The sequence below is a fragment of the Chiloscyllium punctatum genome, chromosome 10 (assembly GCF_047496795.1).
Source record: "Chiloscyllium punctatum isolate Juve2018m chromosome 10, sChiPun1.3, whole genome shotgun sequence".
NCBI classification, from domain to species: domain Eukaryota; kingdom Metazoa; phylum Chordata; class Chondrichthyes; order Orectolobiformes; family Hemiscylliidae; genus Chiloscyllium; species Chiloscyllium punctatum.
The window spans coordinates 99,214,865-99,241,413 of record NC_092748.1 but is presented as its reverse complement, the minus strand read 5'-3'; the positions used below and the strand labels follow the sequence as shown (position 1 = coordinate 99,241,413).

Here is a 26,549-nt window from a genome sequence, read left to right as displayed (position 1 = left end):
CACATCTAAATACTTCTGAAAGGTTATGTGGGTTTCTGGCTTTACCAATGTTTTAGGCAGTGACTCAATTCCCACCAGCCTCGGAGGAAAATAAAAAGTTATTCACATTCCCTCAACCTTTTGTACCTTAACTTATATCTATGCTCCCTGGTCACTGATCCCGGAGGAAGAGTCTCACGTTATCTACACCTGCCACACCCCTCCCCCCCAATCATTTCAAATATGCATATAATATACATTTCTGGAGCAGGTGAGACAGGATCCGAGGCTTCCTGCTAGAGGTAGGGACGCTATCACTGCAGAAGAGCCCTTCTTTTCAAACTAACATAAGAAATACAAATAGGAGAGCAAACAGTGGGAATTCAGAACCATAAACACTCTAAAGTAAACCAAAAAAACTATGAGGTATTAAATGCCTAGACATTATCAGTCTCAAAGCATGAAATGCTCATGTTTTGATACTTCGTGTCTTAATCTGTTAACTGAACATTGTACTATTCTGCTTAACTGCAATTAACGCAGGATGCTAATGCACTATATGACTAATTCATTGTCAATACATCCTCATTTAACATTAAGATCCACTGTTATACTTTGTCTTATCACAGAGCAGCTCGACATAGCCCATTAAGGTTGAATGAGCAAGTTCTAGCAACACTAAACCCCTACAACATCAAAACATCTTATGAAATGTCCAGCACCTTCAATTCAAAGAGATGCTAGAAAGAAGTTTATTTTGTGGGAGAGTAGTTGCATTCTACATTAGAAAAGACAATAAAGTAAAACTGAAGAGAAGTAATCACATTCTGCTAAATTTTACTATATATCCTTTGTTTTGAATTGTGTGATGGTTTTTCAATCAGTTTTGTAGCAGTGTAACCCTTTTCGATTTTTATATATTCAATTAATATATGTAATAAGTATATTGCACAATTTGTTACTTTTGTCATTTTTAGTTTACTCTATTCCAAGCATCAATCGTACTAAAAACATATTGATAAGCAATTGCGTTAATGAGAGTTCTACAAGTCAATATTGATACATGACATAAGGTGACAAGCCCAGAGATCATTTATTTAGGAATTAATGACTTCCTACCTCTATCAACTTAAATAAAAGTGGGCAATGAAACGATCATTAAGTTACTGTATTATCTCAGTGGAAAGCCATAAAACTTAATAAAATAACACAAGTTATAATGAAGAGGAGGAAAGGAAGGTCCCATAAATAACTGACATCTTAAACAGAGTATGCACCATTTACACCGATCATGACATATCCGTGCTGAGACAAGTGTGCTGTTGGATAAGGCTGAAGATAACAGGAACTGACAAGAGGCCTAACATTAGGCTGCTTTGTGAATGGAATTACACTGAGTCAGTCAGATCTGCTAAAGAGTTAAAACTGCAGGAAATCAGGAACTGTTGGCTGTGTCAGATAAGGCATATATTTGAACAAAACATTCAGGATTGGTTTCGTGCACACACAATGCCAAATAAGGCACAAAGACTTTTGTATAAAGAGTCTGAAGAAGCTTAGCATCGTGAAAGAGGTACCCTACGTCAGGAGGTGTGAAGACATCAATCAGTTTCAGCCTGGCCAGCTACATACTCGACTGGATAATAACATCTGGGTTTAAGTTACAGAAATCAGGGTAGTGAAAAACAATGAGATATCTCAACTAGTTAAGTGTGTGTGTGTGTTATTCGTTTAAGTACTTAATAAATGAATTGTGGTTTTACGGAGCTCTAAGTGTCTCTGTTGCAGCTCTGCATATGTATGAATTGCTGCCTTGCAGAGATGGAGAAAGTGAGGACTGCAGATGCTGGAGATCAGAGCTGAAAAATGTGTTGCTGGAAAAGCGCAGCAGGTCAGGCAGCATCCAAGGAGCAGGAGAATCGACGTTTCGGGCATGAGCCCTTCTTCAGGAATTTCTGTCTTTCAGAGATGGGCAACATAATTTTGGCATCCCTGGTGACAGTCAATAAGAAGTAACTTTAAGTATTTCTGACAGTGAACCGGGTAATCTTTGAATTTACCAACATCCTACCCGAGTCTAAAATTACAAGGACCATTGCCCCACATTACGGCCAGGATTAAGTGGATGCCAGGGAGGAGGTGGTGGAAATTTGGTAGAGAGAAAGACAAAAAGAACAGTGACACACAATTTTAGCACTAATAGCGAATGTTGAGTGGGGACAGTGACTGGAGAGGATTTCGCCAACAATATGTGGCTGGGAAATGGCTGAAGTACTGAGTACACCGGTTAGGACCGGTACAAAAACGCATGGGAATACGCTGTAGAGTGTGGCAAATGATGATATGGGGAAAAAAAGCATTTTGAGAAAGTGTAGAAATCTACAGCAACAGGCTGTATGTTAGGAGACTAGGTGGAAAAGCAACAGTGAGAGCTGAAACTGCAAACAGAGGTAGCTGAGCTTAGAGAAGAGATAAAGAGATTGACTGAAAAGGTTGGGAATTTACAGAGAGATATAGCCCTCATGCATATGAGCCAGTATCAAATAGTGTGAGAAATTGATAAGGGAAAAGGGAAAAGGAGATAAGTGAAGACCAAACTAAAAGGGCTCACACACAATAGACAGAAGAGTTGGAGAGTGTAGCAATTTGAAAACAGCAATTAATGTAGTGCATAAGTTAGCACAGGAGTGAAAGAGGACCTCAGGCGATCATACAAAGTGTATGAGGCAGATAGGGAAGTCGCAGAGTCAGATATCTGCACAAAGAGGGATAATATGTGCATTTGCAACCTCTTCCTTTGAGGAGGGATGGGAGGAAGATTGTGTTATTGACTAAAGAGGGCGAGCAGATGAACAGCCTAGATATGGAGAGAACAACACGGGAAATGGGGTCCCCGATGGAGAGAGGGGCAGGGGAAAGATCCAATGTCCCTACTGTCCCTCCAATTACTGGAAGACAATAGCCAGCTGTGCCACCACAACCACCTGACATTACATATACCAGCCCTTATGATGTTCAACAGCGAAGAGATAAGAGAGAAATTGAGACTGAAGATGCTGGAGAGTCAGAGTCAAAAGGTGTGACACTGGAAAAGCACAGCAGGTCAGGCAGCATCCAAGGAGCAGAAGAGTCCATGTTTCAGGCATAAGCCCTTCAACATATTCCTGATGAAGGGCTTATGTCTGAAACTTTGAGCTAAGACATATAGCCAAGTGTATAGAGAATTGTCAGCCTGGGGATGCCCGCCGGGAACTGTTCCAAGCTACCCACAAGCAGAAAACCATACTTGGGCTAGATAATTAGGAGGAGAAAAAGCTAATACTAATGTGTCTCCATACCATACCACTATACATTCAGTTATTCCTGAGTCACAAAATGTAGGAGAGGGAACATTAGTTCAGTTAAAGGAGGCCGTACTAAAGGAAGCCATGTGAGCTAACAAAGATGACTGAGTGGAAGCTCTGAATTAGTGTAGACAGAGGAAAGGGGAGTATCCAATTGTGTTTGCCACAAGGCTGAGGCTAGTGTTCCAGAGTGTATACGATCCAGGAATAGACCAGCAAAATTTGGGTGCACCTTTTGACAATCAATGGGTCCATACACTGGTGCCCCACAGCACAGAAGAGTCGTAAAGGCGTGTAACATGTTTGACCCCTCTGACAACACACACACTGAGACGTGGGTGCTGAGGAAAATGATTAGAGCTTGGGAGAAGGAGACGAGAGGATACAAGTCTCAGGGAGGATAAATGGTGCCTCTTGGAGATCAAAGAGCAGCATGGAGAAATGAAGGAAAGGGACCGGTCCCAAGGGGACCACCACCACCCTTATCAAATGAACGAAGGGGATGTGGCTATGGACAAGGAGCCCTGCCTATGGCCACAGGAAGTAGCAGAACCCCCAGCAATGGAAGTGTTTTTTTAATTGTGGCAAAGAAGGGTACTATGCTTGTACCCCAACCCACAATGATGGCCTCAGGCCTCTCCAATATGAATGTGTGATGCAAAATGGAATGGGACAGGTAGACCCTTTGTGAAGAGTATGATAGGAGGCCACCTTATCACTTTCCTTTGCATCCTGCACTACCTTGAACACATCTATTGTAAATAATTATGATTGAGAAATACAAACGAAATAATCTTGAGTGGTTTTACAGGACATTCTCAAATAGGCTAAGTGACTGGCCCTTTAAATATACAAACAGGAGTAGCACAGTTGAGACATCCAATAATATTAATAAAACTCCCAGCAAATCAAGATCATATCCTGAGAAGTGATTACATTGCCAGAGCAGGATTGTGCTTTGATCCATTGAACTGTATGATAAGGTAAGTGACAGGAATAAGTGAGCAGCAGCATTTGTTTTGCTGAAAATTCTGCAGGACAATATAAGGAGTGTGTACAATAGCAGAAATGTGGATCAGTCCTACTGACATGCGTGAGAATCTGGTAGTACAAAGAATTATCGGACAAAACCAGGAAGTGTTTGCCAATAAAAGCATGCATGTGGACAAATGGGGGGGGGGGGGGGGGGGGTGTATACGGTGCCGAGATCCCAAGCCCCAACAGCAGTATGGATTCCCGAAGCAGGATGAAGGTGATATAGAAAGGGTAGTGCCAAGTCTGACAGCACAAGAGGTATTAAGGCGAATCGACAATTCACCTATTTGGCCAGCAAAGAGACTGGACAGGAGTTGGCGACTGACTATAGATTACTGAGACCTAAATAACACCCTTAAAAGCACCTACAGTGGCTACTAGTCCTGAATCTACGATTAAATGGAATTAATCTGCACAATCCCGGATATAAGTAATGGATTTTGGAGAAGGACTGTCAGTATAACTTTGCATTTACCTTAACATATATGGATAGCTTTGCCACAGGGATTTCACAACTCCCCATCAATATTTCCTCAACAGTTAAGCAATGTGTTGTGGGAGTTTTCTCTGCCAGAGTGCCTGATACAGTAGGTTGATTAATTGCTTCTACAAACAGGAACCAAACAGGAGCACTGCCAGCTCCTGAATGAGTTGTTGCAACTACTATAGGAGCTTGGGTTAAAAGTGGCTAGAAGGAAGGATTGATGAGAGTAATGGAAAGGAGGAGGAGGGGATGGAAAGGGAGTCAGGTGATGGGAAGTGAGGATATTTGAAATTGGAGAACTCAATGTTGAGTCCTCCGGGCTGTAGGTTGCCAGTTGGAAGATGAAGTGTGGCTCCTCCAATTTGCCGACTGATTCATTGTAGCACTGGAGGAGGCCAAGGATGGCCATGTCGGAAAGGGAGTGGGGAATTAAAATGGGTGGTGACTGGGAGGTCAGGTTGACACCTGTGGGCCAGGTGAGAGAGACAGACAGAGAAAAAGAAGGCATCATCTGCATGTTGAACTACGGGGATAAAAACCATGCTTTGCCAGTAAACACACCACCAGGCCTCATTAAGGATTATCCTTGTTACTCAACAAGAATTTCATGAAGATACACCACGAAGCCAGCTCCTATTGTGAGTCTCTTTAAAGTCTCAACTGAACAAATACATATTCTGACAGTGCACAGAACATGAATTTAATTAAACCAAAATTTATAGCTCTCAAAGCTTGTTGAAGTACCTTTTCTGAAGTAAAGATGATTCAAGCTGACAGGTTATAAAAGGTGCACAAATACAAAAAGGTTTCATGGGCTTTCATTCCACTGCAATCTTGTCAAATTGTCTAGTCGTGAAAGAGATTATGAACTGGAAGAAATTATACTGGCATTTAGAAGATGCACCCTCCTAAATTTTACTATACTTGTGTGCAGAACATGTAGGCATGCAAATATTACATCATAGAACATTACAGCACAGTACCAGCCCTTTGGCCCTCGATGCTGCGACAACCTGTGAAACCAATCTGAAGCCCAGCTATCCTACTCTATTCCACTTTCATCCATATGTTTATCCAATGACCATTTAAATGCCCTTAAAGTTGGCGAGTCTACGACTGTTGCAGGCAGTGCGTTCCACGCCCCTACTACTGAGTAAAGAAACTACCTCTTACACCTGTCCTATATCTATCACCCCTCAATTTAAAGCTATGTCTCCTCATGCTAGCCATCACCATCTGAGGAAAAAGGCTCTCACTGTCCATCCTATCTACCCTTCTGGTTATCTTATATATCTCAAATAAATCACCTTTCAACCTTCTTCTCTCTAACGAAAACAGCCTCAAGTCTCTCAGCCTTTCCTCGTAAGACCTTCCCTCCACACCAAGCAACAACCTAGTAAATTTCCTCTGAGCCCTTGCCAACGCTTTCATATCCCTCCTAAGATGCGCTGACCAGAACTGTACATAATACCCCAAATGCGGCCGCACCAGCAGTTTTGTACAGTTGCAGCATGACCTCATGGCTCCGAAACTCAAACCCTCTACCAATAATAAGGCATACGGTGTGTTAGTTTGCAACAACCCTATTAACCTGGTGGCAACATTCAGGGATCTATATACGTGGACACTGAGATCTCTCTGCTCATCTACACTACCATTAGCCCAGTACGCTTCATTCCTGTTGCTTCTTCCAAAGTGAATCACCTCACACTTTTCCACATTAAACGCCATTTGCAACCTCTCAGCCCAACTCTGCAGCTTACCTATGTCCCTCTGTAACCTGCAAACTCCTTCAGCACCATCCATAAATCCACCAACCTTAGCGTTATCCACAAATTTACTTACCCATCCTTCTTCGCCCTCATCTAGGTAACTTATAAAAATGAAAAACAGCAGTGGCCCCAAAACAGATCCTTGCAGTACACCACTAGTAACTGAACTCCAGGATAAACATTTCCCATCAACCACCACCCTCTTCTTCTTTTGATCCAAACCTCAAAATCACCCTCAATCTATGCCTCCATATTTTGTGCAATAAGGGAAACCTTATCAAACACTTTACTGAAATCCATATACACCACATCAACCGCTTTACTCTCATCCACCTGTTTAGTCACCATCTCAAAGACCTCAAAAAGGTTTGTGAGGCACAACCCAACTTTCACAAAACTGTGTTAACTATCCCTAATCAACCTATTCCTCTCTAGATGATTATCCTATCTCTTATAACCTTTTCCCACACTTTACCCACAACGAAGTAAGGCTCACAAGTCTATAATTACCAGGGGTGCCTGTACCCTCCTTCTTGAACAAGGGGACAAGATTTACTATCCTACAGTCTTTTGGCACTATTCCTGTAGACAATGACAACATAAAGATCAAAGCCAAAGGCTCTGCAATCTCTTCCCTGGCTTCCTAGAGAATACTAGGATAAATGCAACCTGGCCCAGGGACTTATCTATTTTCACACTCTCCAGAATTGCTAACACCTCCTCCTTGTGAATCTCAATCCCATCTAATCTAGTATCCTGTATCTCAGTATTCTCCTCGACAACATTGTCTTTTTCCAGTGTGAATATTGATGAAAAGTATCCATTTAGCACTTCCCCTATTTCCTTTGACTCTATGTCCAATTTCTCACTATTATCCTTGATTGGCCCTAATCATTCGCTATTATTCTTTTATTCCAGATATTCCCTTAGTTTTCCATGATCCTATCTGACAACAACTTCTCATGCCCCTTCCTGGCTCTTCTTAGCTTGCTCTTTAGGTCTTTCCTGGCTAACTTGTATCTCACAGGTGCCCTAATTGAGTCTTCACATCTCATCCTAACATAAGCCGCCTTCTTCCTCTTGACAAAAGATTCAACTTCTTTAGTAAATCTCACTTGATCACTTCCACCCTCCCTGACAGGTACATACTTGTCAAGGTTACACAGTAGCTGTTCCTTGAAAAAACTCCATATTTCAAATTCACCCATCGCCTACAGTTTCCATCCCCATCCTGTGCATCTTAAATCTTGCCTAATCGCATCATAATTGCCTTTCCCCCAGCTATGACTCTTTCCCTGCGTTATATCAACATGATAATAGGCCTTATAATGGATCTCTACATAAGATAATTTAGGATATTTTGTCCAGTAGATTCCACAAGTTTAATCTTTACAAATATATGCTTGTGATGCTAGAACTCTCACTGATTTTTTTTCACTTGATTTTAGTTTATTTTTTAAGTTTTGAAGTAGAGCTGTGAACTGAGAACGAAGAACTGAAAATGACCTTTGGACTGTGGGCAGTGCTTGAATTTAAAATAAAATACAACAACAAGCTGTAGTTTGTTTGAGAAGTCAGGAAGTTAACTGCAGATGGTTCTTGATCAAAAAGATTCTGTAGATGCTTCAACACCAGGGGAGTGCAGTAAGTTTAAACAGATAGCAAATGCTGCCATGAGCAAGGTCAGTACCTGGGAATTGGTTCCAGTAACTCTGGGAGAAATATTATGCTTCAAAAGGGAGATAACAGAGAACCTGTGGGGCGAAGGTCAATCTGACTGGGGGAGGCCAGAGTTTGAACTGGGTTTTGGACTGTGTTTTTTGGGAGCAGGAATTTGGTTGTTGGTGATGCGGCATGAAGATTTGAGATCTCTACCTAACCTCCTGTTACTAGCTATTTGAAGTTAAGAGACTAGAAACTAAGCATTAATGGCTTACTTCAGTGAGCTGGAAAGGTAGCCATGGTTGACATGTACAGAAAATCACCGAGAAACAATGATCTATGCCTGTGGAGCATTGCATCACAAAAAGCACTTAAGTAATCTGGCCAGTTTTATTTTCTTTTATTTATCCCTTACCTTTTTTTTGTTTGCCTGTCTTGTGTGTGCATGGAGCTGAAAAAACGGTTATTGGTTTTAAAACATAGACACTGGATTACTTTGTTGTTCAATTTTGCTCTGCTAAAGTATCCTTATTAAATTGTAAAGTCGTTTGTTTAAATTAGAGACTCGGTAACTAGAATTGATTATATAAGAGTCAAGATTAGAGTGGTGTTGGAAATGCAGAGCAGGCCAGGCAGCATCCAAAGAGCAGGAAAATCGACGTCCCAGGCAAAAACCCTTCAGCCCTTCATGATTATTTAAGAGTCTGGGAGTGATTATTCAAGAAGTCTGGTGAGGAACCATTGGGTCAATTTTGGGGATCTTTGAGTTTTACTTTATTGCAAATACAGAGTGACAAAGGCGGATTTAATCTAGCTTTCTGTGTTGTAACAGTAATTACAAAGACAAGTAAGGGAGACTGTTTTCTCGATCCATCGACATAAAATCTTAGAGCACTTCAGAAATATTTTTGGATGATTTACTAACAGTATGGCAATACATTAGGCAAATTTTTTTTCTTTATTTAGATCTTCCCTTCCCAGAATCCTATAGTATCGCCAAAGATATATACCTCTTGAATGGGCTTTCATGGTTCACCAGAAAATTGTTAAAGTTTTATTGTTCTTTTATGTGATGTGGCTGTTGCCGGAATAGTCAAACCTTTTGTTGCCATTCCCTAGCTGCTGTTAAACTGTGGTTTATTTGGCATTTGTATAAGGACATTTAAGAAATATCATAGAATCTCAAGCCAAAAGACCAGATAAGGCAGATTTCCTTGCTTGAAGGATATTAGCGAACTAGACAAATTCATAGATTTACAAGGTTTAGGTCGATAGGTTTACAAGACTAATGTCTAGAACGGGCCAGGTGTCTTATGAAGAAAGGTTTTCTCACCAGTGGGTGGGAATTTAGAGTAATCAGATCAGCCATAGTTTTTTTTTCCAGTGGTGGAACTGTCTCAAAGGACAAAGTGGCCTACTCCAACTCTTAATCCACATGTTAGTAAATTAGGACAATCAACTCAAACTAGTTTTTAATTCCAGATTTCTTCATTTATTGCTTTCAAATTCCACCAACTATCATGATGGGATTTTAACATGTATTCCCTACAGCACTGACCTGAGCTTCTGAATTACTAGCCTGGAGACATGACTACCAGCTCATCAACTCCTGATTAATCGTATCCTGAATAAATAAACACACATTAAAGTTATTGCCAAATTTGTTTTTTTAAGTTATTTAACATTCATGTGTTTGTTTTTAAAAATGAACCCATTTTCACTCTCTGTCCATGACATGAGTAGATTAAACTTAGTCAGGGTTTACTTTTATACATGGTTCTAGAGTTAGGTTTTATGTTCTAATTTACATACCTTTCTTAAGCAGTATTTCTAGTTTCACCATGTTGAGAATGACGAATCTGACCTTTTCTAGTCTTTCATAATGGACTCTTATGGTCATGATGGATTATATCATAGTGCAACTCTGCACAGTTTCAAGGACATGGACATTTTCCTTGTGTCTCAATGACAAGAATCAAGTGCAGTAATAGACATTACAAGTACTAAGACGTCTACTATAGGCCATGGGCTGAAAGATGGGATAAGAATAGATAGATTTTTGATGATTCATGCGGACAGAATGGATTGCAATAAGTTTGTAAAATCTCTGACACTCCAAGACCTCTTTCAGTCTCTTCCCTAGTTATTCAAATGTAATTCACCAAGTACAATTCACTTTTTTTCTTTACATTAGCTTCCCTATTTAAAGTTGAGTTATAAATAAATATCTGTTCTATTTGAAATTACTTCAGCACTACTTTTAATTATGAAGAGTGTTCAAAAATACCTCAGAACTTGGCAAGAAGTGCTCTCCTTTCCAAATGACGTTTTACTTTGCTACTTTACTTTGCCCTGTAATTTCTAATTCATAACAAAATGGGGTATTTACAACATATTTGGAAAAACTAGGTTTAACAATGCAATTGATGCCAAAAAAGTGCATAGATCGATGAAAAGCACAAAGAACGTAAGTAATGTCTAATTTTTGTCTAATGTCTAATAATTGTCTAATGAACAGTACAACAGACCACTATAGTTCTAATGTTACCATATCCCTTTTATTAAACTACATTTTATTCTCAATTGTTGCTCGTATACAATCAATATCTGTCAGGTCTATATTAAATGCAAGGCTTCTCAATCAGAACCCAGTCCGTAAAGCAAATGACTTGTTCTTTTCCCCTCCATGATGAAGTCGTGATAACCTTAGTATGTACTGAAAGAATTGGTCATTTGTACACTTTCAGTATGTTACACCAACTGATTTATTAAACTATTTACATATAGGCATTGAATATCATCAGTGGAAACCAAATTATAATTCAATTCTAGCAGATAAATTGCAAGCAAACTTGCTATTCTTTGGAAATTAATATCGGAAGCATTATGCAGGCACAGGTTCACTTTCATACAAGGAGGTTCCACTTGTATTAAACATTACAGCCTTTAAACAAAGTACAATAACTGTCCTTAAATGGAAGTCGTGGAGCATGGTATATTGAAAAACAGTGAAAAATGTTAACTCAACTACACAGCAATAAAGTCCAAATATGTCAAAACACTGTGCGGAAGCAAAGTTTTTCCAGCTTGCATACCAGCAAAGGGAGCAGCATGCAAGGTGACAGGGGAAAAGGGACAAAGAAAAAGGAAACCAAAAAGAGAAATACCAAAAGCCCCCAAATAAAAGAGAGCAAGACCACTGCCTCCCAGCAGTAACCTCAACAGGTCAAAAGGCAAGACAAGGCTAGCCAAAATGGCTTTTATGCCTTTCAGTACTCACCAAGCGAAGCAAAGCCTCTAACAGGGCTTGTATCTCGACTGCTCTCACGGCTCGTATCGCGGCTGCATCCCTGACTCATACTGGGTCGAGGGATACGGCTGCTCCGTGCTAGCATGAGTTGAGAAGAGTGGTAAAAACGTGAAGCTCATTACATCATCAGTTTAAGGTTCCACAACATTCATATTGTTGATATCCAACCTCGGACGATTTTAAACACAAGCAAGAATAGTCATAGCTCTAATAACCATTTCTTTTAACGGTATAAGAGGACCAGTTAGAAGAAAACAATGAAATATTGATAGTTTGACTTCACTTTAATGAGAAACAATCCTTCCCCCGCCTCCTTTGGTAGAAGACCTCAGAAATGTAACCATGCTTTTTTAAATAATTCGCTGTATTTATAATGTAGTCTTAAAATTTTTACAATAAAGTGATATTGGTAAGCCAGTTCAGTTACAAAACCTCAAAAGCAGCACCATGTAGCAACAGAGTACAAAGGTAGTCAATCAGAACTGCATAGCACCAATGGGAAATGAACAGATCAGCTGCCTTCATGCAGGGGTAGGAAAAGAGAAACAACAAACTAAACCCAAGCATAGTTTTCTCAAGAATGAGTGGGAAAGGTGGTAGTAGTCATCAGTGGCTTCAGACCAAACATGTAGCAAATGGGCTGACAACAAGGTAGCTTGCATCCTCTGAGCTGCAAGGCACTTAATTCTACAGCACTTAGAGACAGGAAAAAAATGGACAAAGTGATAAAAATCGTCCTTGTTTGTGTCAGTGGATGGCAAATTGGTTGGTGTTTTTGAAAAAGCGAAGTAGACAATAAGGAGTACGGAAAATTTAAAGTAGCACTCGCCATTCGCATTCAAAGGAAGTTTTCCAACATACCACCACTGAAAAGAAACTTTAAAAAAATCTCAAAATTGAATAGCTCTTCCAAGAGTGATCAATCGTTCATTCTAACTTGGAAATAGTCTGCACTAATCAGTATTTCAATGAGAGACATGGAGAAGCATAAAATAGGTCCAAAATTTGAAACTCATACTCTACTAGGTCAGCCAATATCAAATGATCAATAATTGTGCTGTGCCATTCCATCAGTCTCAGCAACAATAGATTAAAAAAAAGTTTGCCTTGTGCAAAAATTCATTTGAATAACTGCTTCCAATTTTAGAATCTTATTGCCAACCTTTATATCACAATGGCTGCTTTGGCAAGGTGCAGGAGAGCTGTGAATGCCATAATGCCAGAGGAACAACTCCCTTTTTCAAACTCTGCTTCGTTTTAAGATAGGAGGGAGTTGAAGATAGGAGGGGGTTTAAGATAGGAGGGGGAGAAGAGGAAGGGTGGGGGGAGGACAGGATGACGGTGAGGAAGATGGGGGCGACGGAGGAAGGGGGGGTGGCAGAGCCGGGGGGAAGGAGTTGGGGCAAAGAAACGGAGGGGGACAATGTGGAGGGAAGGAAAGAGAAGGTAGGGGAGAAAGAGAACGAGGGGAAAAAAAAGCGAATGAGGGGGCATTGAGGCTCAAAATTAATTATTTTTACCGAATAAAAAACTTCAAGTTTGAAATCAGCGCTAACAAGCGTTTCTTCCCCCTTAAAACCAATGTTCTTCCATAAGTTAGAGTACACTTAGATCATAAAATCTGTACTGTGTGGAAACAGGACCTTCGGCCCAACAAGGCCACATTGACCCTCTGAAGAGAAATCCACCCAGATGCATTCCACTTCCCTATTATCCTATACTTACCCCTGACTAATGCACAGGGCTACATATCCTTGAACACTATGGTCAATTTAGCATGGCCAAATTCACCTAATCTGCACATCTTTGGACAATGGCATGAAACCAGAGCACCCAGTGGAAACCCACGCAGACACAGGGAGAATGTGCAAACTCCACACAGTCGCCAGTGTCTGGAATCAGACCCAGTCCCTGTCATTGTGAGGCAGCAGTGCGAAACACTGAGCCACTGTGCCACCTCAGATGTTAAAACAATTTTGATTTTTAAGTAATTTGTTACATCTCAGGATTTGACATAGTTTTACATTTCCAAATGTGACATAATTTACACAGCAAATCAAATAAGCTTATGGAAATGCAACAACTTTGTGAGAACTACTGCAAGTCATTCTTTAATTCCAATTAATAGAACAAGCACCTTTTCTTACTCCTAAGTTACTGATCATTGATTACTGAAAAGAGGGTCAAATTGCTCGTATTTATCAGTTTATTAGGCATCAATAAATGAAACACATATACTATGGTGACCTTTGTTTTACACTGATGAGAACTAAAGGGAAGGAGTAGATTTTTCTTTAAAGTTAAATCTTCAAAAGGATTAGCTCTCACTAAACAAAATCTTATCATAATGCTGCATTACATTTTAATCATTTTAAATCAGATACTGGCATTGTAAGGTTTGCACACGATTAGATTAGATTACTTACATTGTGGAAACAGGCCCTTTGGCCCAACAAGTCCACACCGACCCGCCGAAGCGCAACCCACCCAGACCCATTCCCCTACATTTATCCCTTCACCTAACACTGCGGGCAATTTAGCATGGCCAATTCACCTAACCTGCACATTTTTGGACTGTGGGAGGAAACCGGAGCACCCAGAGGAAACCCATGCAGACACGGGGAGAATGTGCAAACTCCACACAGTCAGTTGCCTGAGACGGGAATTGAACCCAGGTCTCTGGCACTGTGAGGCAGCAGTGCTAACCACTGTGCCACCGTGCTGCCCACTATATCAATATATTTCAATGACTGCAAAATCAGCTAAAATATTGGATTCCACAAAGCTTCAATGCATATCATTAAATCCGATAGACTTTATAACTCTCACTGGAGAAAAACAAATAAGAAACATAAATGTGTCACTTCACAAAGATGCTTCAAGAATCATAAAAAGTAGAGTGTCGGGGCAACGTATAGATTAAGTATAACCATTACATTAAGGAAGTAAGGAAGACAAGGTCAACTTTACAGAACAAACCTTGTTACCAGTGTCCAAGAGTAAAACTACATTTTTTTGCCCATTTTCCTTATGAACAATTTTATTTGCATGTACATGTTGGATACTTGCCCACCAACAGTAGTTAATTTGTGGTGTTTCATATGAGTCGTCAAGAACTAATAAACTCTTCAGGTGAAGTAGGGTTACAGGGTGGAAGTCTTTAGATCTGGGTACACAGATATAATTCAGAATCTATTTTAAAACTGTGTGTTCAGTTGTTATTTTTATGCTTTTATTTTAACTTCCTTTGTCAGTACTGATTTGAGAAGGACGACGACAATAATGAGAGATTGTAATTATAGCAGTAATATTCATTCCCTTGCCAATATAAATCCACCTTCCATTCATAATTAAGCGACAAATGCAGTTTAGAAGGCACATTAGTAAGCATTTGTGGTCTGGATAATTAAGTCTTACCCAAGCCCAATCTGTTGGGGCTGGCTTCCCTACTGCATCCCTGGCTGCGAGGGATTTTGCTGCGTTTCTCAGATGCTTGAGGTGCAACAGATACTCTCTGCGGCCCACTACTCATGCCGGAATATGTACTACCAAGAAGCTTTCCAGGTGAACTGGATCTACTTCCGGCTGCAAAAACAAACAACAAAAAGCTAGTTTAATTGAGACATCTAGAAAAGTCAAATTAAGTTGGTAGCGACAATGGTGCAGGATAAAATTAGTGGTGGTAAAAATCAATATCTGCTAAAAAGTCACTTAGCTTATTATTTATAATCAAACTTAAATAGAACAAGCTTTTTAAAATAATTACGAGCAAAACTTGCACTTTGAAACCTATAAAACACTACATCAAATGGTAACAGCACAAACTTCAAAACTGAAATGTCTGTCGGTTCTCCAAGGTCAGGATTATGATTTTTTAATTGAGTAGAAGCTTAAAGAAAAGCTATGAATTCATAATTAATATTAAATTTCTGAATTTAATGCCTTAAATCTTTAATCAGTCACTGGACACATTTAAAAGGCCAACAGGCAAGTACTAATGGTTCCAAATCTCATGGAAAGGGACACAGAATTACATTTCAAGAGACAAGAGGTTAAGTGGTTCACAGGAGAGGAAAAATAAAAACCATTTCTAAGCAAGAACATATTGTACATGTTAATATGACCAGGATATAATGGCAAAAGAAAGTATTTTTTCAGCACGTTAAATTACTCTTGTAGGTGAAGAGAAACCTTACCGCCTGCAGGATTAGCTGATCTGGATCCTGAGCATGGAAGCAGATAAAAGGGATAGGTGCAAGAAGTTGAATGGAAAGATTAATGAAATGCAAGACTACTAGAATTGTCATGGCCATCAATTTAGTCAAGCTTTTCAAACATCTTACAGGTCAGAGATACATTTTAGCCTTGTTCCAATGTTAACTGCAGTATTAAATACTTTCATCAATTTTATATACATAAATACTGATGCACAATAGTAATGAAGTAAGATTGCACCACTTAAACTATTAAATTGCTAATTTGTGCATATTAAAATAAAGAGTGAGGAATCAAAGTAAAATAAATAGTTTCTCAAATAGAACAAAAATCAGCAAGGTAGCTACTGGACCCTGCTCATAGACTCAGGTTACCGATAAAGGTGGCATAACAATCAGGTTCTCCGTGTGGCAAAAAGTGCAGTTGAGCGCAAGGAAATAATTATTTTGTGAAATCAATTGCCACTGCACAGGAGTAAATGTTAAGATAAATACAGATTAAAAGAGAAATCACAATGTGTAATAGGTTGGTGAGAATATAATAGAACAAACAAAAACAGTCTAAAATCCCTAGAGTTCAAACATTTCAATCCGTAAAATTTACTAGGAAGTATTTATTTGTTTCACTTACGTTGGGACTGAGACACTACTTTAGCTCGGCTTCGGCCTCTGGTATCAGAGGGCGTACTGGCTACACTGGTGGTACTCCCAGCACTCTGACGTCTAGAGCGCACTCGACCTGCACATGTACACAAGCAGACTCAGTCAGAGAACTAGAAACTTAAAAACTGCTAATAGTTATCCTTACCAAATATATACCCCTTACTCATTTCAACAAATGGAATTGGTTCCCAGTCAGTACTACTGGGGATTCAATATAAACTGTATTTCAAGCAATTCTGGATCTTCCTTTAAAAAATAACTATCTGATTACCAACACTGAGACACACACTTGGTTGCCCAAGCCTTTATATCGTCATCAAACATCAATACTGCTAACCTCAAGGAGGTAACAAAAAACAGTTGATGTAAATTGCTATTTTGCCGGTCTGAAATGTGCAGTTTTACACCACGATTGAAGTGAATGGGTCTACACAGCTGGAATCGAATATAGATGAAATCAGACTTCCAAAGCAATTCAAATGGACAAAAAATGCACCATGAAACAAGTAATACACCTGTAGGATAGAGCAGCAACAGTACAAGTGTGAACAAAAATTCAATGTTTTAATTTTTAAATACAATGAACTATTCCATTAGTCAATGTCATGCCTATTGCCAATCAAATATGAACAGATTTCATTCCACTTAATTCCAAGTTAGAGTCATAGACATATACAGCACACAAACAGACCCCTCAGTCCAACTCATCCATGCCAGCCAGATATCCCAACCTAATCTAGTTCCATTTGCCAGCACTTGGTCCGTATCCCTCTAAACGCTTCCTCTTCACATACCCATCCAGATGCCTTTCAAATGTTGCAGTTGTGCCAGCCTCCATCACTTCCTCTGACAGCTCATTCCATATACGCACCACCCTCAAATGAAAAAGTTGCCCCTTAGGTCCCTTTTATATCTTTCCCCTCTCACCCTAAACCTATGCCCTCTAGCTCTGGACTCCCTGACCCCAGGGAAAAGACTATCTATTTATCCTATCCGTGCCCCTCATGATTTTATAAACCTCTAAGGTCACCCCTCAACCTCCGACACTCCAGGAAAAACAGCCCTAGCCTATTTAACCTATCCCTATAGCTCAAATCCTCCAACCCTGGCAACATCCTTGTAAATATTTTCTGAACCCTTTTAAGTTTCACAACCTCTTTCCGATAGGATTCTGGGTAATCCAAGATGGAGGACAGGAAAAATTTCTGGCTTAAAAAGCCGCTCCTTTTTTTTTGAGGTATTTTCTTGAACAAACTTACTTCTTACTCAATCATGAAAGAAGAATTATATTTCCACAAAATAGTTTGATTGAATAATTTCAGAACTAATTTTACTTCACTGAAAAAATATATATCCTTGCAATGCTGCTAACCACACAAATGGATGAAAAGACACTGGTCAATTCCATCAATCATCTTGTCCACTAGATGGAGCAATGGTCCAGATATGGGATGAGTGATTAAGGGGAGGCATATGTTATTGACTGCATTTTACATTACTTTCAGAATGTTATTATTAGGCTGCAGCAAGAACTTGCTCACCCAGTTGCAGTGTGGTATCATCAATTCACCCAACCCCTTAGACAGCACTTTATAAATCCACAGTCACTACTATTTAAAAGGCTAAGAGCTATATACGCTTGGGAACATCACTACTTGCAAATTCCCCTCCAAGCCACTCAACATCCTGTCTTTGAAATACATTACTGTTCCTTTTGTGTCACGGATCAAAATCATGAAGCTGCCCTCCTGAACATCAGAGTGTACTTACATTAAATTACTTGCAGTTCAAGAAAGCAACTCATTATTATCTTCTCAAGGGCAATAAATAGCGTCCTAGCCAGAGAAACCCATGACCCATAAACAAATAAAGAACAAGTAAAACTGCAATTCCAATGAATCCACTTGCTCTTTGGCACTTCAAGCTAAAGACCCACTGTCAATTCAGTTGAACAAAGCATCAATATTTTAAAGTTTTTTTTAAAATTGGTGTTTCTATTCATTTTGAATGTATCAATTCAACATTTTAATCAATTCATTTTTTTTTATCTAGCTATATAGCCATTGTTCACCAATATTTTACTTTTTCCATCTACCTCCTCCTACTTCTAAATACCTGGCTCATCTCTTCCTCCAACTTGGTCTGCTCTTCTCTTCCAGTCTGCAGGGTCAACAGAGCTAGGGGTGCAGGAGTGTTTCAACTTCCTTCCGATTTAATAAACTGTACTCAGGCCTTGTAAGAACCGCTCTCGATAATTCAGTATAAATAACAGGGCAACTAGTTTACATGCTTACACATAGTGGAATAAGCCGTATGGCTTTCAGGGTTAGGATACAACTTGGCTCCCCAGAAGTTGTTGTTCCACTGTAGTCCTAAATAGTAGTGATTTATGTTCACCACTATTAGGACCACAACAACAGGACCTTGCAGGGGAAAAAATGCGACCAACTTCAAGAAAATCAATGGGAAATTCTTTTACAAATCTGCAGTGCAAGGCAAATAAGCTTCAGGTGACAGTCTCGCTGCATGATATCAGTGGGCAAACATACATTATCCAACAATTACCTCGGTCAGAAACATGTCTATTTAATTTTCAGGAAAAACGTAACTAGATATCTATTCCTATCACATGCACCAGCAACCTGTCCCACACAGCAAGTATCTTGACAAAAGAAATCATAAAATTTAATCCACATCTTCCCTCAGTATTTCATGGGTATAGTCTTGTGTTCTACTACCCAAGCAAATTCAAATACCACATCAAATTCTAATACATGAAATCATTTAAAAAATAATTGAGAACATTAATCCCATGTCCTCAAAACTGTGCTTTACTCAAGTGAGTAACGCAAGTATCAGCATTGTTTTTCAAGAGATCCCATTATAATATTATCCTTGCTGTGCTCTTCTGTGCACTAATTACTTCAATAATTGTCATAAACAGTGTAGCAAAAACATGGCAGCATTCTAAATTATATCTTTAAAATACTGAACAATACATTTCAGTCGGAACTCACTGCAATAGAATTGTTGCATAAAATATTAGGAAGCAAAAATACAACTGGCAATTTAATGTGTTGACAAAACGATTCATCAGAATTCTATACTGACATTCCTGTGACCTGATTTTTATGGAGAACTCAGATTGAGAGGATAGAAGTTGCTTTGAGTTTTAAGAATCTTAAGTTAATTTGGTGAGTCATTAGGGTTCCTAGAGGACATCAATTTAAAGTGTGAAAACAAGAAAACTGCCCATAACACTGCACTAACTGGCACAAAGGAAGAACAAGGGGAACAGCTTTGGAAGATGGAAATGTCACATTGTTGATATTTTACATTTTAGTACGGAAGTTGGATAAGGCATGTTCAGCTAAGAGGCACAAGATCTATTATGTTCCCAAGCACCTCAAATTTACAATTACCCTACTATCACTTGAGGACAGGATTTGACACCACCATCAATTTTCAGCATTATTCCAAAACTTTTGCAACCTTGAGATGTGTACATAGAAAAGGCTGAGATGTTACAGAGTCAGACAGCACGGAAACAATTGGTCCCAACTGCCGACCAGACATCCCAATCTGACCCATTCTCATTTGCCAGCATTTAACCCATATTCTTCTGAACCCTTCCAATCATATATACATCCAGATGCCTTTTAAATGTTGTAATTTTACCAGCTTCTACCACTTTCTCTGGCAGCTCATTCCATACATGCATTAACCTCTGCGTGAAAAAGTGACCCCTCAGCTCCTTTTCAAATCTTTCCCGTCTCACCTTACATATATATCCATCAGTTTTGGACTCTCCCAATCCAGGGAAAAGACTGTGGCTATTCACCCTATCCATGCTCCTCAAGAATTGCTAAACTTCTATAAGGTCACATCTCAGTCTGTGATGCTCCAGGGGAAAAAGCCCCATCCTATTCAGCCCCTCCCTATGGCTCAAACCCTCCAATTCTGGCAATATCATTCTAATTTTTTTTCTACACCCTCTCAAGTTTAACAACATCCTTCTGAGAGAAAGGCAACCAAAATTGTATCCAATATTCTAAAAGTGGCCTCACCAATGTCCTGTATAGCCTCAATATGACTTCCCAACTCCTATAGACAGAATTATGACCAATGAAGGCAAATGTGCCAAACATCATCTTCATCACCCTATCTATGTGAGAAGCCACTTTCAAGGAACTATGTACTGCTCCCAGAGGTCTTGGGGACCTTGAGAATGATCACAAGATGGTAACTAGAGAGAGATTAGGGCCTCTTAAAGATCAAGGAGGTTAACTTTGTGTTGAACCCAAGAAGACGGGTGAGTTTTGAAACTAATATTTTGGGTCAGTTTTAACTGCGAAGAAAGAAATTGACTCCAGAGAATGGAGAAAAATAAACTTTGATGTTTTAAAAACAGTTCACATTACAGAAGAGCAAGTTCAGGATGTCTTAGAGGATATAAAGGTGGATAAATCTCCGGGACCTGATCTAATGTATCCCAAAATGTTGAGCGAAGTAAGGGAGGAAATTATGAGACCCCTTGCAGAAAAATTTGCATCATCTATAACTATGGGTGAGATGCCTGACGACCGAAGGATGGCTAATGTTGTTCCTTTGCTTAAGAAAGGTATATGGAGAAATCTGGGAACTATAGATTTGACTTTGGTTGTGGATAAATTATTGGAGGTGATTATAAAAGATAGGATTTATGGACATTTAGAGAGGCAAAAATTGATTTAAGGATAGTCAGAATGCTTTTGTGTGAGGAAGATAGTGTCTCACAAACTTGAATGAGGCTTTTGAGGAACTTAACAAAAAGGTCAATGAGGGCAGAGCAGTAGACATTGTTTATCTGGCTTTTTGTAAAGCTTTTAACAAGGTTCTGCCCAGTAGACTAATTAGTAAAGTTAAGTCACATGGGATTCAGGGTGAACTTGTGATTTGGATACATAAATGGCTTAATGACAGGAGACAGAGTGAAGATGGAGTATTGCTTTTCAGACTGGAGGCCTTTGACCAGAGGTGTTCCACAGGGATGGAGTCTGGGTCCTCTTTTGTTTCTCATTTATATAAATGATTTAGTTGAGAACATAGAAGATGTGGTTAATAAGTTTGTGACCTCAAAATTTGTAGAATAATGGACAGTGAAGGTTTTCCAAGATGATAAAAGGATTTTGATCAAATGGGTCAATGGGGTGAAAAATGGCAGATGGAATTCAATCTAGATAAATCAGAGGTATTGAATTTTGGTACAACAAACAAGGGTAGGGCTTACACAATTAATGGCAGGGCCTTGGGTAGTGTTGTACAACAGAGGGACCTGGGGGCTCAAGGACATAGTTCTTTAAAGTTTGCGTCACACATAGACAGAGTGGTTAAAAAGGTGTTTGGCATGCTATCCTTCATTGCTCAATCCTTTAAGTATAGGAATTCAGACATTATATTGAGGTTGTATAGGATATTGGTAAGGCCACTTCTGAAATACTTTGTCCAGTTCTGGTTGTCCAATTATAGGAAGGATATTATCAAGCTAGAGAGGGTTCAGAAGAGATTTACTAGGATGTTACCAGTATGGAAGGTTTGAGTTACAAAGAAAGACGGTCTTTTTTTCACTGGAGCATAGGAGGTTGAGAGTCATGCCCTGGTTTGCCTTACCAAAAGGCAACACCTCACATTTATCTAAATTAAACTCCCATTGAACCATCTGATCAAGGTCCTGTTGTACTCTGAGATAATCTTCTTCACTACCCACTATACCACTTATCATGATTAGGAGAAATTTCCCATAACTTCTTTCTTCTGACAATTTACTCAAAATAAAGCTATTTCAAGTAATAGCTTTTCAAGAACAAAGCTCACTAAAATGCAATTTTCACAACTCAGTTGCAAAATCAACTGCTCTGCTGACAACAGGAAGCTGGAATTATGGAGGAGAAGCAAACAAGAATCCACTTGTCACAGAAAAACATACAGTACATCACAGAGTCCTGTTCAACATGGTTCTTTTGTGAACCACCTAATTAGAAAAAAGGTTTTTCTTCACACTCTTTACACACAACTCTCCACAAATCCAATTCATTATAATTTGTTCTTGGTTTCCCCTTCTCACTGGTTTATGCTAATTGCTTTCTACTTTTTTTTTGTCCCAACTCTTAAGTTTGCTACAAACGTGAAAATCATTTTTTCTCACAATGAGGTCACTATGTATTCAAACTGTAATAAGCTGAAAAACACTGAAGTGATTTGACTTGATTTATTGTCACATGTACCTAGGTACAGTGAAAAGCTTTGTTGGGAGCAATACAGGCAGATCATAGTAATCAAGAACATACAGATCATAGGGTGCTTGGACAGAGTGAGGCATAAATGACCAAGAATTTTAATAAAGCACAAGGAATAAAAATAAAATCAATTGCAATCAGGAGAATTAATGCAAAATGAAGTAGACTTGAATCAAAAATAAACTGACAAGCAGAACTGCCACAGATAGTTACAAAAAGAATTGTTGCAAATTATCGGGACTTGCAAATTACTATATTTTGGAAGTTGTTAATTGGGGCAAATACGTATTGGCAATGCTTCACTAGCATTCCAAATATACAAAAAGAAGGGAAAAAAAACCCATCCCAACAAATCAATGGAAAAATCTATTATCCATCCAGCTACCAATAGCAAGATCACCTGAAAAAGGCAGAAAAAGAAAACTCAATTCTTGGTATCGGAATGAGCGCTTTAGCAGGGTCAATGACTGATCCTGGCCTTGGGCTGCAATTCCTGTCGGAATGAGTAATTCTGAAATTTTCAGTGGAAACTTCACGTTTGACAAGTCAACCTTTCTTGTTTACTTTTGTTTCTGAATACATAAATTAATGAAATGTCATCAATATTCCTAAGGAAACAATTCAATAATGAAGTCATGTCAATCATTGCTTTGGTTTATCGTCATTAGTACAGTACTACACTTGCAAATCTCACATCAATGGATGGTTGAGTCAAAAGCTTCAAAGTGTGAAAAAACAAATGCTCATGTTTTACAGTATTCGACGCTCCAGATATCAATTCAGAAGAGGCTGGTGGAAAAGACAAATCAGCCTTGTGCCCAATGCCAGTTAGCCCTGAGTGAGACTTTGCAGTCGAGTATGCAGATGAAGAAATTTAGAGAAAACAAAAATCAGCAGTAATGTCCTCTGACTAGGATTGCACCTATAGACATTTCACTGAAGTACCAGTGGTCTACACAGTTCAAATTATTCCAGCATATTTAGGAAAATGAACTGAGGCAAAAGAGAAAGGCAACAAAGGCGGGTTTAGAAATGGAAATATTACAACAGTACAATGGAATGTATTTGTGATGTTGGAGCCAAGATGCAGCTTCGTCAATATAAGCTCCAACATGTACAAACAGGCTGTAATCATCATTATAAATCTGTTGGCTTATAACTTTATCTTTAGAATTTAAGAACACCACAAAGATGAGTTATCTATTGTGTTTCCATCTACGTGCCTGAAGATCTCTCAGCTGCAACTTCAAAGTTATTTTTCCAAAATAAATGATAAATATTGCTACGATTTCTCCATTTGGTGATCCTGTAAATATGTCTAACAATACAGAATTCAATTCAGAATCAGTATCACTGTACGTAGTCATATTGTTCAGATGCAGCTCAGAAGTTAGTTACATGTAACACTAATGCTATATTGAATGAGCAAAACAATAAATACGTAAACAGTAGAAAGCAAAGAGCTACTACATGTTACAGAATGACTTAACTACTGAATAATAATTGCATTAGAGGTCCACTTTAGCTGTTTTCCAATTTGAAGCTTTTACTGACAATCATGTTGTAACTACATGCACTCAGCAAATTGCCAAATACTGCACAGAACTGAAGCTTGAGCATAAAGAGGCCAACTACAAATTGTTACACGTGAGCAGCACAAACTTACATTACTAGTCACACTGCCTATTTGTCTTTGCATAATCAAACGCAACGCATATAATACACAGCCACAGTGTCAAAGATTAATTTTGCTGTAGATTATGTCACAAGTAATGGAAATTTGTTCTCAATCTCTTACAGATGGACACAGGGCCAAATACACAAGTTCAGCACATAGAATGGGATGCCCTTTCCCACAGCCTAAACTCACAACAAAAGCACACAGCCTGCACAACTCATCTTACCATCCTTCTTTGTAGAAACCCCTTAAGATGAAGTAAACAATTGAAGGTGTCAGTTCTGTCATGTTGGAAAATAAGTCACTATTGCAAAATTGAACAGTACAGAAGAAACACAATACAACAAACAAAGAAAACAATGAAATAACTCAACATAAATTATTAAAAATCTGGTCTTAAAAACTTACCAACTTTATCTAAAATCTGATTTCTTGAACAAATACCACAGCTTTTTGCATAACACAGACATTTTGTTTGCTGTTTTCATCTAATTCATCCTACATACTTGCTCAAAAAATAGGCTAAAAGAATAGCTCTTTTAAAGGAATATTTGCTGTGATTACTCAACTTAGAATATATGCAATTAAGTCTGTCTGATGAGACCTACAAATAGCAGAAACACCTAGACATCTAAACTTTCATGTGACACAGATTTTACTATTTTCCATTGTTGCATTGAGAATGTACAGACTTGTTAATTATGCCTTTACTTTTAAATGATGTTGTCAGTAAACCTAAAAGATCAGTGTTAGCTTTGATGCAGGGAAGAGTCCAGGACCATCTTATCCTTTGCTAATTTACTTATGTACTCTCATTAAAAACTGTTACTCTGCAGGTCGAAGAGAACTTCAGTCTAGTGCATTCAGAAGATGGGATCTTTTATCTCAGAAAAACTATTCTGCCATCACTTATTACTCAAAATAATATATTTCTTTGCAGAGTCCAAACATTGTAATATGAACTCAAAGAACCCAGACTATAGATATGATGTACATAGATCAATACTGCTATGTGAAGTTTAGCTGAGGAAATATATATTTATTTATATATATACATACATATATGTGTACATATATAAATATATATATACACACACTGCATCACCATGCAACACTTCATGCGAGGTACCAATTATGGTCACAGATGGAAACCACTGGAAGAACAGTGTTGTCACAGATACCAGCCAGAATACACAAGATGGGACAGACAGCTGGTAACAGAAAACAAGCTGCTTACCCTCAGCTTTAGTGGATGTGCCATCTTTCAGCAAAAGAAGATAGGGAGGACAGGGAAATGTTAGTATTGTCAGCAAAGATGGGCTCATTATTTTAACCTATAGTAAACAAGAGAATCATGTGGACCTGTAAATGTAGAGACGTTTACAGCTCCATGTAGCAGCCATTAAAAGCATAAAATAAGGGCACAAAAATAAAAAGGAACCTAAATCAGATAATAAAGGTGAAATAAAATCCGCATCCTATATAGTAATATAATAATATTATTACACAGTTATGCTAAATTATATACTTAACTTCATTAAAAATTAAAAATTAAAAGAGATCCAAGTCTTTCGCAACAAAAATAACTTTCAAGTGAGTTTTTCTTTAAAAATTGGCCAGTTTTAGTATTAAATATAGTAGGCTGTCAAATTCTTGTTATTTCCTAGAAATTTTGAAAACTCTCTTCCAATAGATAGCAATCCAACACTGCATTTCATGATTTGGAGAACACCCTTTTAGACTTTATTACAAAGGGATTTAATTAAAAACAAAAGAATCTTACTGCAATTGTACAAGACTTTTCTGAGTGTGCACTTGGAGCAACATGCAGAGTTTGGATTTTCTTACCATTTATTTCAGAGGGAGCGCAACTAAGGTTTACTGGACTGATTTTGGTTGACAGTGTGTTCTATGAGGACCGATCAAGTCGTCAAAGAAAAATGACAGAAGATCTCATTGAAACATATAAAATTCTTAAGAGGTTGTCAGTGTGGATTCTGAGGGGATGATATCCCTGGCTGGGAAATCTGGAACACAGGGTCATAGTCTAAGAAAAAGAAAGTTGGCCATTTATGATGACATAGAAACGTTTATTTACCAAGGGGTTGAGAATGTTCAGAATTCTCTAACCTA

At 38.7% G+C, this 26,549-nt stretch overlaps 1 protein-coding gene across 8 annotated transcripts in view; it reads right to left on the bottom strand.

The window, feature by feature from the left end:
- Positions 1-26,549, bottom strand: part of clasp1a (cytoplasmic linker associated protein 1a) — a 303,132-nt gene that overhangs the window by 101,432 nt on the left and 175,151 nt on the right. For 4 of the 8 annotated variants that reach the window (XM_072579858.1, XM_072579861.1, XM_072579860.1 and 1 more), the window contains exons 20-21: positions 16,432-16,539; positions 15,004-15,171 (exon numbers count right to left, since the gene is read on the bottom strand). In XM_072579858.1, coding sequence (XP_072435959.1) covers positions 15,004-15,171; positions 16,432-16,539 — 276 coding nt within the window. Of the gene's footprint in view, positions 1-11,556; positions 11,665-15,003; positions 15,172-15,782; positions 15,810-16,431; positions 16,540-24,642; positions 24,664-25,653; positions 25,678-26,549 lie in introns of all 8 variants that reach the window. The other 4 variants (XM_072579859.1, XM_072579862.1, XM_072579857.1 and 1 more) reach the window with 3 other exon arrangements.